Source organism: Clytia hemisphaerica, unplaced genomic scaffold (assembly GCF_902728285.1).
Source record: "Clytia hemisphaerica strain Z4C2 unplaced genomic scaffold, Clytia hemisphaerica genome assembly, whole genome shotgun sequence".
NCBI classification, from domain to species: Eukaryota; Metazoa; Cnidaria; class Hydrozoa; order Leptothecata; family Clytiidae; genus Clytia; species Clytia hemisphaerica.
Window position 1 is genome coordinate 302,481 of NW_027103553.1, and position 16,842 is coordinate 319,322.

Here is a 16,842-nt window from a genome sequence, read left to right on the forward strand (position 1 = left end):
ATGTGGAGCATTTTTTGCTTATATCAGCACAACATAACAATAGGCATACACTTTCCTGATATGAAACATTTTTCTGATATGAAACGGGAACACATAAAATAAAACCTTTAAGAGAAAATTTTGATGTTGGTTCTTATCACCACTAAATATTGATTGTTTTTACTCCAGGATCCGCACCTGTCTGCAGACATCACCATGGTGGAGGTGTCTCCATCTCATTCTTATCTCGATTCTTAATTTTTTCACACAGACAGAAATTTACACTTTTAACTTTCTGGGTCTTGGGATTCTTTAGGCTTCTGCTCATCCTCTAGCGAAAAAAGTTTCTTATAGGAGATATATCTATAGAGGTTTGCGAATCAAACTAGGGATTCTTCCAAAAGCCGACTAAAATGAAATGTTTTACATATTTTATAAAATACTTTATTTACAACGAAATATCCTCCTTAATGTAACTCTGAAACATATTATAAACAAACTTCAAAACAACACAACATAAAAAAACAACCTTTAACATAATTTCGAATACTTTGAGGGGTCCATCAATTTCGTCCATCGATATTACAAATTTATAGTTGTTTTAGGATAACGATCGCAAATGTCCCGAAATATCAAATCAACTTTATCCTACCGGTAGTAATCCTGGTTGGATACTGGATGATGTGATATTTTATAAAAAAAGTTCTCGGTAAAATTTTGACGTTGGTTCTCATCACCACTAAATATTCATTATGTACTTTTACTCGTAAAATTATTTAATCGTTTTAATGCTAATCCGATTGTTATTTTGTTCTTTGTTCTTAACGTTCCATGTCAATTACACCCCTGTGTCACAGACCCGCTGAGATCCCAGCCCCAAAATTTGGCTAAAATTTCGTTCCCGGTTGAAAAATACCTTGAATTTTAGCCCCAGTGGGAAATAGACTTTGATTTCATCCCCATTCGAAATTCAATGTTTAAAAGTGTCACTCCAAAACCATCCCCACTGAAATTTTTAACCTTATATAAATGGAATTTCTATCTCCATTGGAATTTCACTAGAAATTGTTATCCCCACTGAGGAAAAAAGTTCCACCGGGGCTGTGAGACAGGGGTGTTTAATTCCAATAGCCTGATCAGTATTAATGAAGCTTTTGTGCGTGTTTGTACGAAAAGGGATATCGTAGAAACCACAGCAACCACAGTTTACTCTGAACCAGAAAGTCTTGCTAAAGTCGTTAATAATCTTTCCAACCCGGAAGTTTTGAAATACTTTTTTCGGATTCGGATCTGTTCCGCTTTCCACCTTTCCGGACATACTTTTATTCTCAAATAAGATGGTTAGAAAGTATGTGTGGGCTTTTCCACATTATTGTTCTTTTGACCATTATCTTTCTTCGCAGTGATCATTTTAATCTTTTTCATCAATTAAAATCTTTAGCTGTCAACTTTCTGCCCACTTTTTGACTACTCTAACAATTTTGATAGACAGGACATAAAGTCGACCGTCTAAAGGTCTAGAGCTAAGGTTCATAAATGTTAGATGAACGTTGACACAACGTTTTGTGTCGGAAAAGTCGGCATAAGTCGGTGACTCAGATAGACGGGTCTACATTACTTCACCAATATGGCTTTAGATATTTATATGTTATAGGTACGATCACTTCACCACTTGGTAGAATAACACCAGCAATAAAATATTCATCGTTACTATTGTCGTGACCGATGATTTCCAAATAGTATTCTTTACCAGCCACCAGTTCGATTTGACTTGATCGATGGCTAGAATGGATAAAGAAATTCAAAAACCACCTACTTACACCCACAGATATCTGTAAAGCTCGAAGGGCTAGATAGGCAACTTTAAGCTTTCTCCAGCAAAAAAAAGTGAAGCAAAATTTTGACTTTTTAAATTTCGTGCCGATGGATAGGATCTAGCATTTTAATTGTTTTCGGAGCGCGAGATCAAAAAAAGTAGGCGGCAAACGCTATTTCACATCTCTCAAACCGGTGAAATTGCATATTTTAGTCACGTGACTTTGGTAGGAAATCCTTCCAAAACTAGGCTTCACTTTTCGATAGAAGCCCCAAATCTAGCCCTTCGGGCTTTAAAGATCTGTTCTTACACCCCGCGGGGGGGATTGTTTTCGAAAATCCGCGAAGCTTCTGATTGGTCAAGCGCTGAAATTCTATTGTAATGTCACGTGACCAAGGTAGGATTTCCTACCTAACCACGGCACACTTTTCAGCAAACGTACGACATCTAGCCCCTTCGGGCTTTATAAATCTATCGTATGAACCCTACAAAAATATGTTTTGCCGCAAAATTACATACAGTGGAGGAAGGAAGTGCGTTCAAGGTCTTCGAGAGTATCGTCAGTCAAATTTTCCCCGATACAGAAATAAATCGATGAACGAATATCACAGTCCTTTTGATCGAGGTATTTCAAGGTTTTGCCTAAGTGGTTATATTACTTAAAGAAAATCGGCCATAATGGAATCAAACGTTTGAAATTTCCTATTCCAAATCCACTGTTTCCTTCCATACAGCATATGGCAAAACTTTTTTTGAAAATGTGAAAATTTTCAAACTGACATTTAAGCTTTTAACTTGAGAGTTAGACAATAGTTCTGGTACTATTGGAAAGATACTCTTTTGTGCTTAATTGTATCGGGATTACTTTGCAAAAATCACTCCAATAACGTTTTATAATGACCCCCCCCCATCTTTTTGAAATTTTCCTGCCAAAACCTCCATTTTCCTAAGGCATCTTGTTTGTGCCCTTTTAAATCGGGATGAGCTCAAACTTGTCCCTTTAAATCAAGTGGTCAGGAGTTATAGCCTTAAGTTAGTAATTTTGAAGGTATATAGCCACGGCACTCTAATATCTCGTACCCAGAGTCTTCAAAAAAGAAAGCTAAGGACTGTTTACGATGTTTACCGAGTTTATCGCTCTACATCCGCAATTTGAGCTTTACTAAGCTCATTTGACGTCAATCGATACTTCGATTATCAGCCGGATTGAGAGAAAATGATATATGAGTGAAGGTAGAGAGTCTATGACCATATTTCCTTAACATCTTGCCTGACAGTGCTTGGGATTCGAACACAGTCCATTGCGGTGAAAGTTTGTGTTCAAAACCTTCACACTACCAATCGGCTATATCAACTGTATACGAGTTTGAAGGCACTCTCGGGTTTATAAAGTCGAAAAAACTTTATAAGATAAGCCAGTATTAAACCGTTAACCTTATAGTCAGGTTGCTGGACCACTTGAAATCTTAGTGTGAAGAATCTAAAATCTTTTGGAACTTGTTTTATGACATGAAACGATTCGGAAAAGTTTTACTGGCTATTCCCTATCCACCTCCTTTACTCGTTTCCAGACCTTTTTAAGATTTTGTGACGTCATCAGACGTCAGACTGGTCAAGCTCAGGTGAAATTTCAACCTTTACAAATATGGTCATATTATACATTATTGGATCGGAAATCTGATGTAGATTTCAAAAAAGATTTATCTCATAGGGTAAAAACCAAGTGAAAAAGAGTTCTTGATGCAGAAAGTGAGCAATATGACGTCATAGTTAACAAACGTACCTATAGTCATCAATGGGGCCCCATTCAGTATTATGAATGATCTCGTATCTGCCACTTTCTTGATGGTCGTTTGATATGTAAAGTTTGGCGTTGTCATCCGATACCAAGATAAATTGGTATAATCCATTCGTTGGTGGTACAAAGAACGACTGCAACATCATTGAATAATCATTCCATCTACCATCAAAGTTATAGCTTTGGAAATTATCATATCTTCCTTGGAAATGTGGAGGTCCTAACGTACGAACAGCTTCAAGATCCATTTGGTTAAATGTCCAAGCCGATGCTTTAACAGCGCCAGCTGAAAGAGATAATTTACTTGGTCAAATACCCAAGCATACCATAGGATATCTTAACTTTCTTCATTCCCGGGAAACATTCCTGAAGCATTTTTGGATCTTTTTGACAAAAAAAACGACAAAATTTTTTTTTATTGCGTACAAATGCGTAGCTCTTGGTCTTTTACCGTTGTAAAGTGGTAATAAGTAAGTTTTGCCGGAAATGAGAAAGTTTAGCTATCCTATGCGTTATTTTTTGGAGGCCCGCTATCCGACCTGAATTACCACGGATCCAACGATATTAGATTGGTGTACTTTCTACCAAACAAAAAGCAATTCTAGAATTACCAATATATGCTCGCGAAAAAGATTTTTACATTGAATTCGTAATTTTCCTGCCTCGCGAAACTGGAAAATTTAAAATGAAGATTTTTTATAATTGACTAAAAATTTTGTTTTTTCATTTTTTTGAAACTTTGAACAATAGCTGGTTTTACAAGTGTATTCAGATTTTTCTGGATGACTTTTCATCTCCACAGCCCTCTTAATATGTCCAAAAAAAGGCGATAAATTGATAAAATGGGTCGAAATAGACCTATTTCAAAGGGCTATGACTTGTGACCGAAAAGGGATATGAAAAGTCGGCATACATTTGAAGTGGAAGTGGTCTAACACAGTACTTTTTACGTGACACCTCGTGATAAACTCGCAATACTCATCAACCGACTTACGGATGTTTGTGAAGTTTATGTAGTTGTAAGCATCTATTGGTAAATGTTGAGTTTGCGGCCCGACAAAATATCCCACGTTATGGAAAACGATTTTTTTCCCTAAATAAAATCCGTTTCCAACATCGAAAGTTCCAACTGAAATAAAAAGAATAAAATGTCAAAAAAGCTCTTCCAGAAAATGTTCGCACATGGGGGTGGAGGATATATTGTCCGGGGGTAGCGAAAATCATTTAAATTTGCCTTGTCCGGGGGTAAATTTGCTATGTCTGGGGGTAATTTGGGTTGTCCGGGGGTCAACTTATGTTTGTCCAGGGAGTAAAACCCGTTGTCCGGGCGGCCAAAAGTCACTTTGTCCGGGGGGTAAATCACTGAAAATTGTTATATCCTCCACCCCCCCCCCATGTTCAATTTTTTTCTGGAAAAGCCCATAATTTTTCTATTGCTCTACAGTGGAGAGCGCCTCCATTACTTTCTCCCCTTTCGGTGCCGTACAAGTTCAATTATTTAGAATTTTTTTGTTTATTCTGCTTTGTCAGCATAGAGACGTCCTTCTTTCTATATCATATAAAAAGTCTCTAAGTCTTTGTTCTAATAAAAAGAAATCTAAAGTTATAATAGCTAACTTCACCGTATGTGTTACATATACGAGAAAAATTAATGTTTTGATTTCTCGATGATAATATTTCAAACGTTCAGTTGGCGCTCTCTAATTCGATCTTCAAGGGGAATTGGATTTTCATCGAATGAGGGAGCGTATCGGATGGTAGAGCGTTGTTTATGAGAGTTGTTCGTTGACGATGGCTTTTTCAATATTATCGAGTAATGGAGAGCATCGAAAAGTAGAACTAAATAAGAGAGCGTCAGCTGAATATGGAAATAAAATTGACAGAGTTTCTTGTTGTTGACGGGGACTAAATTTCATCGATTAGGAGAACCTATCGAATAATATAACGTCGATTTAGAGAGCGTGAACTGTATGAAGTATCTTTTTGCTTGAAAAAAACGAGTTACAGCGGACATTCAAGAGAAATAATTTAAACCTGCACACAATCTGCAAGGGGTCAATATCTTGTTGTTTCAAGATTACACCTACACCATTTCGTGCTACGAGTAACTTGCACCGCTATTTGGTTATAATGATAAACTGTCAGAATCATGAAAGCGCGAACTAAGGGGCTGAGTGCGAGTTTAGAGACTGTACTTACACCCAGTACGGATGAAATTCAGCTTTCGTGTAGGATCATCCATTGAGATAAACCGATGCATATTAAAGTCGGTGTTTAATTCAATCCTGATAAATAAAGAGAATACAAAATTTGGTAGTTTAAAAATAGCTTCTAGTCGTGTACACGTTTTTCTTTTTATTAGAACACCTAAAATTTGGCTGAGCCTCGATGTGCTTATTTTTTTAGAAATTTTCAGCCTATAATGTTCTTAAATGCGTTCTTAATTTTTCAGACTTCTCTAAATCGACAATATCATGCAAAATAATAAGCACTTAAAATTGGTAAAATTTGGACAATATTTGACTCTCGATTTTAGAAAATCCATCCCTAAGTTCAGTTAAAACTGCTTGAAAAGAGGAAACAATTGTAGTTTCTTGTCATTTTTTTCCAAACTGAGGCTGGGCATGTTCTTATGATGTTCTTAATTTTTCAGCATCAATGTTCTTATAAACTGGGTTCTAATAAAAAAAAAACGTGTAGTAGATTTCAGAAAGCCAAAACATGGTTAGAAGAAATCACCACCAAACATCACTTTCTTGTGATTTCCAGTCCGGGCAGGTCCGGGATGCTTTTTTAACTTTTGATGAAGGGTCAATATTTGTTTTTTTGGATCGTACATAACCTTCACATTAACTATTAAAAGTCTGCCTTTTAACCATCATTTCATTTCCAGTATTATTGTTTGAATACATAAATCTACTTCAGAGGAATTTAGGGTAAGATCTTTAAGTCCCTCAAGTAAACCCGTAAACAATCTTCAAAAATTTAATCGAGGTCGATTAAAAACACCCCTGTGTCACAGACCCGCTGGAACACCAGCCCCACTTTCGTCCCCGGCGAGAAAATACCTTGGAATGTCAACCTCACTGGGAAATTGACTTTTATTTCATTCCAACTCGAAATTCAATGTTTTAAAATTGTACTCCAAAACCATCCCCATTGGTATTTCAATTAATAGGAATTTTTATCCCCACCTAGGAAAAAAGTTCCACTGGGGCTGTGAGACAGGGGTGTTTAAAAAAGTCCATAAAATCCTTGAAAATGATTTTTATTTTGATTCGTTAAATAAACCATGGAAGTATAAAAAAACAGGAGAAGTATGCTATTGTAACCATGCTCGCCCTACGATTAAAAAAATTACGAGGTACAGTATGCATGCTCATAATCTCATACATCGTGCATTTTTAATGAGCTCTTTTGTTGATAGGTGAAATTTTATTGGCTAACTTAAGTGTTGGAAATAAGATGAGACGAGATTCATTGTTTCTGACATTGGTGTAAGAAAATATTTGGATTAAAAAAAGGCCTGTAAACTTTGCAATCCTTCATCAAATGGCAAGATTTTTCGATCAATGTTTTCTTTAAGGTGAACTCTATTGCTTGATACTTTCCTCCAAAATTCTCCAGCGACTTTTTGTCTACAAATTGGGTCTGAAATTGTGTGTGCTTATAAAGAACTTTTTATTTTCTGGCTGGAGAAAATATCTTATGATATAATATCTTGATTTATTACATAAAAGAAATCAAAAGACTTTAACGACCAATTACCGACAAATTCATCTCCTGTCTTTCTTTATACCTCTATGAATAAACAGTAGCATGCTAGGAAAAAGTTTTCTACGGTGGCCAAATATTGCAACAAATATGTTTTATAGTTTTTTCTTTATAAAATGCCGATCTTTTGATAGAGGAACCAAAATGCATTCTTCAATTCTTTATTATAACTTTTAGAAACATTGATGAAATGAGTAAAATGTGATTTAGACTTTTTCCTGGGTTTTTATGTTTAAAACATCGAGTTCGAAAAATATTTAAAATAAAATTAGAATTGGAATTAGATTTTCGTAATATTTTTCTTAATCTTTAATTTCGTTATAAGGTCTTCAGATTTGCTTTATCGAGAATCGTCATCATCAATTACTTAGAAAATATTCAAACCCGCAGGGGGGGGGGTAATTGGGAGAAATAGGGTGCAGGATGTGCCGCTGGTCAGGGTACCTTTTTTCACCTCCACGAGTCCCAGGTAGAGTAAAAAAAAAGAGAAACTTTGAGAACATTTTGGAAATTCAGTCCCTAATTTTCAAAAAAATGAGTTCGACGTTGGGTCCATTTTTCGGACCTCAGCAGTTTACCCCCGTCCCTCAGTAAGAGGGACCCCCCCGGGGGTTTCAACCCTCAAATCAAGAGAACTTACATAAACCACCGGCCATCATATCTTTCATACATTTCACCTGTTACCCTATTGTAAGAATGAACATGCCATTGCTTGATACACCACTCTTCCCATCGCCGATGCCAACCCTGGTTCAACATTGTGGATGTATGTAGGCATTGTCTTCCATTCTCTATTAATATTTTTGTATGTTCTGTGGAAAAAAATGAGATTTAAAATATAACCCATTAAATTGTGTTTTTATCAAATAATAACATTTAAAAACTGTGGATTAATTTTTGTGTCGACCTTTTTTTGTGGTAATTTAGAATCGAAATATTTTGCGTGGATTAAAGTCCACGAATCAGCCTCTTTCTTTATTTCATTTTCCTTAGGGTTTTGGCTAAATTCTGAGAAGCTCCACCAACAACACAACACTTAACGTTCGATTTATAATCCACTAAGCCCCCGCACTAAATATGGAGACACATAGTTGACTCTCTCTCTCTAATTCGATCTTCAAGGTACCAAAAATTTTATTTGTGTTAGAGAAAGATTAGAATTACAGAGAGAACTTCCCATACTTCCAAGTTGAAGGGGGGGGGCAATAATTGAGTTCTAATTATAGAAAAATTCGAGTAATAGAGGTTCGAATTATAGAAAGAGTTCACTGTGATCAAAATATCAGTTTACAGCAAAAACTCTGAAGCAGCTGACCAATATCGTATTGTAGAGAAAGTGGAGCTATCCTATTATGTGTCGAAAAGAAGGGCTTCATTTTCACGTAGTTATTTGCAGTTATTGCGCCATAACAAAACCTTTGGCACCAGACCTCTTTCTACGATCTCTTTGCGCGATAAGGCAAAATTTTGTAAATCTAATTCTCTTACTTTCGGGTACATTTAATAAATAGCAAACTGGTGTGTTAGTTGATCATGTCAGAAGGTGGGAAAATAAAGGTGGCGGGAGTTTGCTAAAATACAACAGGGAATTTTACCAGCCAAAATCAGGATTCAATTAAAACATTCAATTAAACCAAAAAAAAGGAAGTATAGCCTACCAACATCCTCAGGACAAGGCCAATGTACATAAATTCCATCAATAGACATTGCGATTGGTTGGGTTGGATCAAAAGGGGTGTTATCTTCGGTCATTGCTAACGGTGGAGTGTCGGTGTGTACGCTCCGTGCATGGTCACATCCTGTCAGCACACCTAAAATACATGTTTTTTTTTAATGAAATGTTTTTGAAATGCCAAAAGGTCTACTTCATTTATTTCAAAGTGGCTTGAGAAAATCCTTTTCTTCCCCAGCCATGTCTTTCTTACAAATTTGTAAGGTTTGTTGGAAATTGCACTTTAAAGGGACATAAAAGTAGTAAAATGTAAACATTGCGCGAACCACGTGTCATTAAAGAGAACAATTTAAAAATCACGTGTCCAAAACAAACTTGTAAAACAATTGAACAATCAAAATTAGCCATATTTGGTTTGATTTTTTATTTTGACATGTGACATTTGTTTTGATTTTGTATCCGCTGCATACAGTTTGTTTACAAATTTCGCAAGTACTGTTATGTCCCTTTAAACTGAACTTCTGTATTTGGATGTATACAATTTTCATCTCGAAATGTCGTATCTAAAGTAACTTGCAATACTCTTTGATTTTACCGATATTTTACTGATAGATCTAGTACAGTTGACGCTCTCTAATTCGATTTTCAAGGGAATCTGGTTTTCATCGAATAAAGGAGCGTATCGAATAGTAGAGTGTCGTTTATAAGAGTGTCTTGTTGACAGGGAATTTCAATATTATCGAATAATAGAGCGTATCGAATAGTAGAACGTCGAATTAGAGAATGTTTTAAAGTATAAGTCGTATAAAGTCGCGTACAAAGAGAACATAGGGGACTAGGTACGAGTTCACTTACCATTGTATTGCTCACAGTCAGGGAGTGAATATATTGAAGGTGTGCATGTTTCTTTGACATCGAACAAACATGAATCACCTTGACAGTATTCTTCATTACATGTACCAATAGACTTGACGTAAAGTATAATCTATAATATGGAGATCAAAGATTGGATGGAGTTGGTATTTCTGGGTATTTTTTCCTTCTTTATATAATCGGATATTTCAATTTGGGAGGGGTATAATGACTTTCCAGGCAATTTTCTTAGGCTAGTCGGACAATTCACAAGCTTTTATATCCTCAGATCCTATCCTAATTTTTAAGTCTCATGTTAAAACTCAAAGTTAAAACTCTATTTTACAAGCCTAAGTTAAGGCACTAAAAAACTACTGTACTAAATATTATGGCCATAGTTGTAGCCCCAGTTAGAGAGCAGATACACTTTTTTCTTCCCAAGCGAAATTTTTATAACGAGAAACAAGTGGATTCTCATGTTCATGCAAATTTTTTACATTCTTGATTACTCATATCGGATTGATTTTTGCAAGATTTAATTTCAGAAGTCAAAAAATTCGTGAAATCTTCTAGATTTATCTTTATCTTATGGAACAAAATGCCAACCTCGTCCCTGTTTATATTAGGCTTTATTCACATTAGTTCCATTTATACTGAGACGGAAAAATTGCCGAGACGAGTAGTTTGTAAATATATGATTTGTGGAGGAGATCCTATTTATTGAAACATGAATGGAAAGTACACTCCTCTATAATGCTCATTTTCTAAGTTGCTCGTCTCAGACAAATTAATCGTCTCAGTATAAATAGAACTATTAGTGATGAACGCCTGCGTATTAATTATTTGATGCTATTAAGAAGCATCAAAAAGCCGAGAACAAGGTAAAATTTTATGCATTGGTTATATGTACTACTCTGTACCAGAGTGTATCTCACGTTTACTGCTTCGTAGTACACTATGTGCGGATTGTCCCCTACGGAGACCTCTGCGATGAAGTATGATTTATAAATAGCAACACTTCTCTCATCGTCTACCCTCTCTCATCAACGCTCCATCGCAGCGGTCGGTTTGAAAAATCTCAAGCGAAAAAAAAACAGTGACAACAAACTCTCTACGGCAATGAATTTTGAAATTATCCGTAGAGACTGGGTCTGTGTGTACAGACAAGTGATATACTGGATTGGAAGGACTGTTCACCTTATTCTTGCTATTGACTTTCCCATACTGCCAACCTTCAGACATGAATCGGGATATTACTTCTTTTGCCAAAACTTCCGTGAAAATTAAACATGTTTTCTTTGATTCGTGATAAGCGAAACTTCCACAATTGGTTGTACACCTTGTGAAACAATCTCTCAATGTTTGTATGTTCTTCTCGTGAGCCGATATCTTCTTAGCTATTAATATGCTTTGGACACGTAGCTTAGCTTGGATTTTAGTCGAGCATGAGTCCGTTTTGAATTTTAACACTTGGTTTGTAACAACATTGAATATTGCTAATACAATGAAGGCGCTATAATGTGGTGGAAAATGGAGTAAAATTATGTTTGAAAAATATATGTAACTGGGCCATATTATAAGTTTCTCTTTTCTCATCGATATACTTTAAAAATTTCCTATATTCATCTTTTTTTTAAAAGAGATTCACCAATTCTGAAGTAGCGCCTGCCGGCGATTAACATATTTTCTGGACTCCCAGGTACAACAGAGTCTCCATCACTTGAACACGCACGGGGAACGCAGATTTTTTCGAGTTATAGAAATTTTGAGTTATAGAGAACTGTTCACAAGGGCTTGTTAACTGAAGAGACCAACAAACTTGTTCGAGTTAAGGAGATATTTGAATAATAGAGGTTCGAGTTATTGAGACTTCACTATAGCTTGAATTGAATACAGACAATGGATTAAAGTGCACTGGCAAAAATGGTTACAATGGTTTCATATTTCATGGGAAAGTTCTAAAAGTAACTGTGTTAACATACTTATCGTCGTCTCCCACCTTAACGAGAGAAAATGTTCGAAATTATTTACCTGAAGCTTTTCTTGAATGTCATCTTTATATTTATGGATAACCAAAATAAAACTGAAAATTTTTCTTTATCGATCAGAGAATGTTAAAAAATTTTTCTCGCCATTCATATTGGATTTTCGTGACCGATTCAATATCTCAAATCTGTCACAGTCTTGTCCATCATCAATATATTGCCGAATTAAATGAAACAATATTGAATTTTATATTCAGAATTTTAAAACTTATTGAGTCATTCAGCTCAGGATAACTTTGTTGTGTTTGTCTAGCATAGAAACAAAATTTAGAAAATAATTCAGTTAGCATGGTAACAAGCTTTAAAGCTTTAATTTAAAATTCTAATTGCAAATGATATAAATTCATCATTCATAAATTCACCGAAATGATATTTCATTTATATGTACATAAATATAGGATGAATCGTGACTCCTACGTGGCCCCGTGACAGACAGAAAAGATAATCGAGTATATTCACATAGAGAAAGTGTTTACTTCGCATCTTTCTCCCCCTCTGTTATTGTAAATTTTGATTATTTATTATTCAGTAGAAACATTCAGCATTCATTTCATTTATCATGGAGAAAGGATAATTCTTTTTAATTCAAGTTCAATATCGAAAAATTTCAATTCCCTTCTCTACATCTCTGGTTTCAGAAGCGATACCTCACTAACAACCAAATAACGGTAGATGTTATGTTGTAACGTCTAGTATGGGCTACGTCCCAGTTACTCATAATCTCCGAGAGGATTCTGATTACTCAGCGCACGTCACCTGTTCAATCTAAAGGCCACGGCTCCATAAGAACACCCCCTTCTCACAGACTCACTGGGACCCCTTCCCACTGGAAAAATTGGCCAAAATATCGTCCCCGGCGCAAAATTGTCATCCAATTGTTGTCCAACCAATCCTCACTGTAAAATTTTATTTTATTTTTCCTATCCCCACCGATTTTTCTGACTTGAAAATAAAACAATTGAAATCCCAAGCCATAAAAAATATGGGAATGTCTCATCCCCATCGAGTTTCAGTCCTTTATTTTTATCCCCACCGACTGAAAAAATCCTACCAGGTCTGTGAGAAAGGGGGTGTATAAGAGGATCTGCTCAAGTTGGCTGCCCGCTTTGATGATTTTCATCCATATTTTGGATGAATATGTAATAAGAATTTAAGCGCGACGATTGGCTAAGAAAAATCTGAAGGAAAACAATCAACGTCAATAAACACAAACATTTTCCTTTTAAGTAGGACGTTTGGGGCGTGGTATATTAGTCCAGTGAATGAAATTCCTCCAAAACCAACCCATAAAGTAGGCCTACAACGGCCATAAATGACCAAAAATAGCAAAATGACGAACTTCACAATGCTGTAAAGATACGGAAAATCAACAAGGTGAAATATTCTAAAAAACCTAATATCATGATTTTTAAGACAACAGAAGAAATCTTTGTTGAAATTGTTGTCTTGTTTTTGTTTTTTTGTTTGTTAAATGCTGTTTTGTTACCATCGTGACAGCCTGTCATATTAAAAGATAAGAAAATATGCAATAAACTTTTAAGATTTGAAGAAGTTACTGTAAAAAAAGCGAGAATAATGACAGATGAGGCAGGAAACACAAATTAAAACAAAACGAAAACCAACCCCAGGGGCTGTAGCGCGACCTTGTGATCACTCCAGGCTAAAAAAATCACGGATTACACGTTTTTTTTTATAAGGAACACGTTTATAAGGAACTCGAGGCTGAAAATGGTTCAAAAAATAAGGAATTGTTAAGGAACTGCTCAGGCTGAGAATAAGTGGATTTGAAAATAATGTAGGACTAATTTGACCAAATTTTGATCTTTCAAGGGGCAAAAAGTTCAAAATTTCCTATGTAGTAAGGAACTTGATAAGGAATTTTGAGACTGAAATTCTCTGTAAAAATAAGGAACTCCAGGCTCAGAGCAAAGTTAAGGTTCCTTATAAAAAAAAAAACGTGTATTCGTATAGAAAATATTAAAATTTTGCATTAAATATTGTTCTGATTTTTTAATTATTTGCCATTTTGGCGAAATCAACATCAGCCATCTCGATGGAGTGTTTGGTTTCTTCGTGTTTCTCGTATGCATAAAAGTCAGGAACGTAATAAAGAGAAGTTCATCTTTGAACGGATACAGTAGATCAGCAAAGACGTCAGAATGTAATGTTTCCTCCGAGATTCGTGTTGTCACGTGTGAAAAGAAACGATCGCATTTACGACTCTTTCTTCCAAAACAGGTGAAAACACGCGGTGTGAACGAGCCTCTTTCCACCGATTGAATTATTTCGTTGTAACACCTCCCTTTTTCGTTTTCGCTCTTCTTGTGTGCAGTCAGCTATTGAGTTATTAAAACGAAATATCCAAGGTGGGAACCATGCTTTATTATTGCATCCTACCAAATTATCAGTATTCTCAACTTGCCTACCCCTGAGATGTCATCTGTTAATGCCAACTGTAAGATCTTGTTGGTTTCAAGTGTTGTTAAAAGCGGTGTCAGACCAAGTGCGTACACATAGACATGGCAACCGGGTCCCTTCGCGTGGTTACTTCTTTGGAGAAAATCTCTCCCCCACCATTGATGAAAAAGCGTGTCAGTTTTGAATAGGAGTTATGGATATAAGTTACCAATTTGGGGTATCTTGATGTTGTGAAGCGTAGCTTTGCGGTTTAGCGAATTAAAGGCGACTTGTATCGACTTGTGTTGTCTTTGTATCGACTTGAATAAACGAGTTATGTCCAGTACTATGACATATTACAGCTGGCAGCCAGCGGCAGTATCCCACACAAGTTATCTCCATAATGTGATCTCAGACTTAGTTTTGAAACGCAATTTTATAAATGGTTATGTTAATATAACGTTAACACAGGAAAAAGTATGGAAATCACATGCTTGGTAAAACTGATTTCCGAGCATGTGATCCTGCAAAAAATCACATGCGTGTGAAAATGCAATTCACAACCCATCTTTTCTCACTTGTTAAATAGAATAGAAGTGAGTTACTTTTAGGGTATTAAACCTGTCTCTCTCTAAGAAAGACAAACAATCCTATTTGTGATTTTAGATCTAGTCAGACACTCCATTTAAGTTGAGAAAAGATGGCTTGTGAATTGCATTTTCACACGCATGTGATTTTTTGCAGGATCACATGCTCGGAAATTGGTTTTCACACGCATGTGATTCACGGATTTTTTCCTGTGTAATAACGAAGTTGAAAGTCGTTCTCGGTAAAATTCTCGGAAAAACGACAAATTCTCGATAAACACTCACAAAGATAAATTATGGCAGCACACCACCCCACCTATTATCTCTATAATATGATCTCAGACTTAGTTTTAAAAACAAAATTATATCAATAAACACCTCCTTAAGACAACTTACAGATGGAAACTCCGTGAAAAAACGACCGAAATATAACACACGTTTCTGATCAGAATCCCAGCGCGCTATCCGTTGAGCCACACTGGCACATCAAATCACAAAATTTGGAAATACTTATAGAATGACAAAAAAGACGGGGGTAATGTTATTATAATATGGGCAAAATTGCACCTTTTTTAACCTGACTGAAATTCGAGCCGTTACTAGCAACCCTGCGGGGCCCAAGGCGCCGAGTATGCACCCGGCACAGTGACAAGCCGTTACTAGCAACCATTACCTAAGCAATTCCAAACAACAAAACCCCCGGAAGATTTAAAAAGTCGAAATGATCACTATACAAGAGTTTTTTTCCGTTTTGCTCGTGCAGCGAGCAGCAAATTTCATGAAAAAAAAAGATCGAAATATAACACACACGTGGTCTGGCTATTTTGGCACGTGGTGCTATGGGGTATATAGGCATATAGTGCTATGGGGTATATAGGTATATAGCTATATATACCCCACGAAATCTGTGCCAACGGCAGATTTCGTCCAACAGTTTTGCTCGTGCATCCAGCAGCAAATTTCGTGAAAAAAAAGAACGAAATATAACACACGTGTCCTGGCTATTTTAGCACGTGGTGCTATGGGGTATATAGGTATATAGGTATATGTACCCCACGAAATCCGTGCCAACGGTAGATTTCGTCCAACAGTTTTGCTTGTGCAACCAGCAGCAAATTTCGTGAAAAAAAGAACGAAATATAACACACGTGTCCTGGCTATTTTGGCACGTGGTGCTATGGGGTATATAGGTATATAGGTATATGTACCCCAGAAATCCGTGCCAACGGCAGACTTCGTCCAACGGTTTTGCTCGTGCAGCCAGCAGCAAATTTCGTGAAAAAAAGAACGAAATATAACACACGTGTCCTGGCTATTTTGGCACGTGGTGCTATGGGGTATATAGGTATATAGGTATATGTACCCCACGAAATCCGTGCCAACGGCAGATTTCGTCCAACGGTTTTGCTTGTGCAGCCAGCAGCAAATTTCGTGGAAAAAAAAGAGCGAAATATAACACACGTGGACTGGCTATTTTGGCACGTGGTGCTATGGGGTATATAGGTATATAGGTATATGTACCCCACGAAATCCGTGCCAACGGCAGATTTCGTCCAACGGTTTTGCTCGTGCAGCCAGCAGCAAATTTCGTGGAAAAAAAAGGGCAAAATATAACACACGTGGCCTGGCTATTTTGGCACGTGGTGCTATGGGGTGTATAGGTATATAGGTATATGTACCCCACGAAATCCGTGCCAACGGCAGATTTCGTCCAACGGTTTTGCTTGTGCAGCCAGCAGCAAATTTCGTGAAAAAAAAAGAACGAAATATAACACACGTGTCCTGGCTATTTTAGCACGTGGTGCTATGGGGTATATAGGTATATAGGTATATGTACCCCACAAAATCCGTGCCAACGGCAGATTTCGTCCAACAGTTTTGCTTGTGCAACCAGCAGCAAATTTCGTGAAAAAAAGAACGAA

At 36.5% G+C, this 16,842-nt stretch overlaps 1 protein-coding gene across 1 annotated transcript; it reads right to left on the reverse strand.

Moving 5' to 3' along the window:
• Positions 1 to 1,554: 1,554 nt before the first annotated feature.
• On the reverse strand, positions 1,555 to 12,036 carry LOC136800355 (uncharacterized). The gene is made up of 9 exons (XM_067056989.1): positions 11,923 to 12,036; positions 11,089 to 11,404; positions 9,895 to 10,024; positions 9,026 to 9,178; positions 8,008 to 8,179; positions 5,793 to 5,878; positions 4,588 to 4,722; positions 3,579 to 3,879; positions 1,555 to 1,761 (listed from the first exon to the last, which is right to left on the reverse strand). Exons 1-9 carry the CDS (start codon positions 11,943 to 11,945, stop codon positions 1,599 to 1,601), a joined length of 1,479 nt encoding a protein of 492 aa, XP_066913090.1. The 5' UTR covers positions 11,946 to 12,036; the 3' UTR covers positions 1,555 to 1,598.
• Between the last annotated feature and the right edge of the window lie 4,806 nt (positions 12,037 to 16,842).

Bases quoted from the DNA above. Each gene is read 5' to 3' on its own strand.
- LOC136800355 (XM_067056989.1), bottom strand. From the start codon at position 11,945: ATGACATTCAAGAAAAGCTTCAG. The intron at 8,180-9,025 runs GTAGGCTATACT...TTTTTTCCACAG, and splicing joins GCCTTGTCCTGAGGATGTTG to AACATACAAAAATATTAATA. The intron at 3,880-4,587 runs GTAAGTCGGTTG...TATCTCTTTCAG, and splicing joins CATAAACTTCACAAACATCC to CTGGCGCTGTTAAAGCATCG.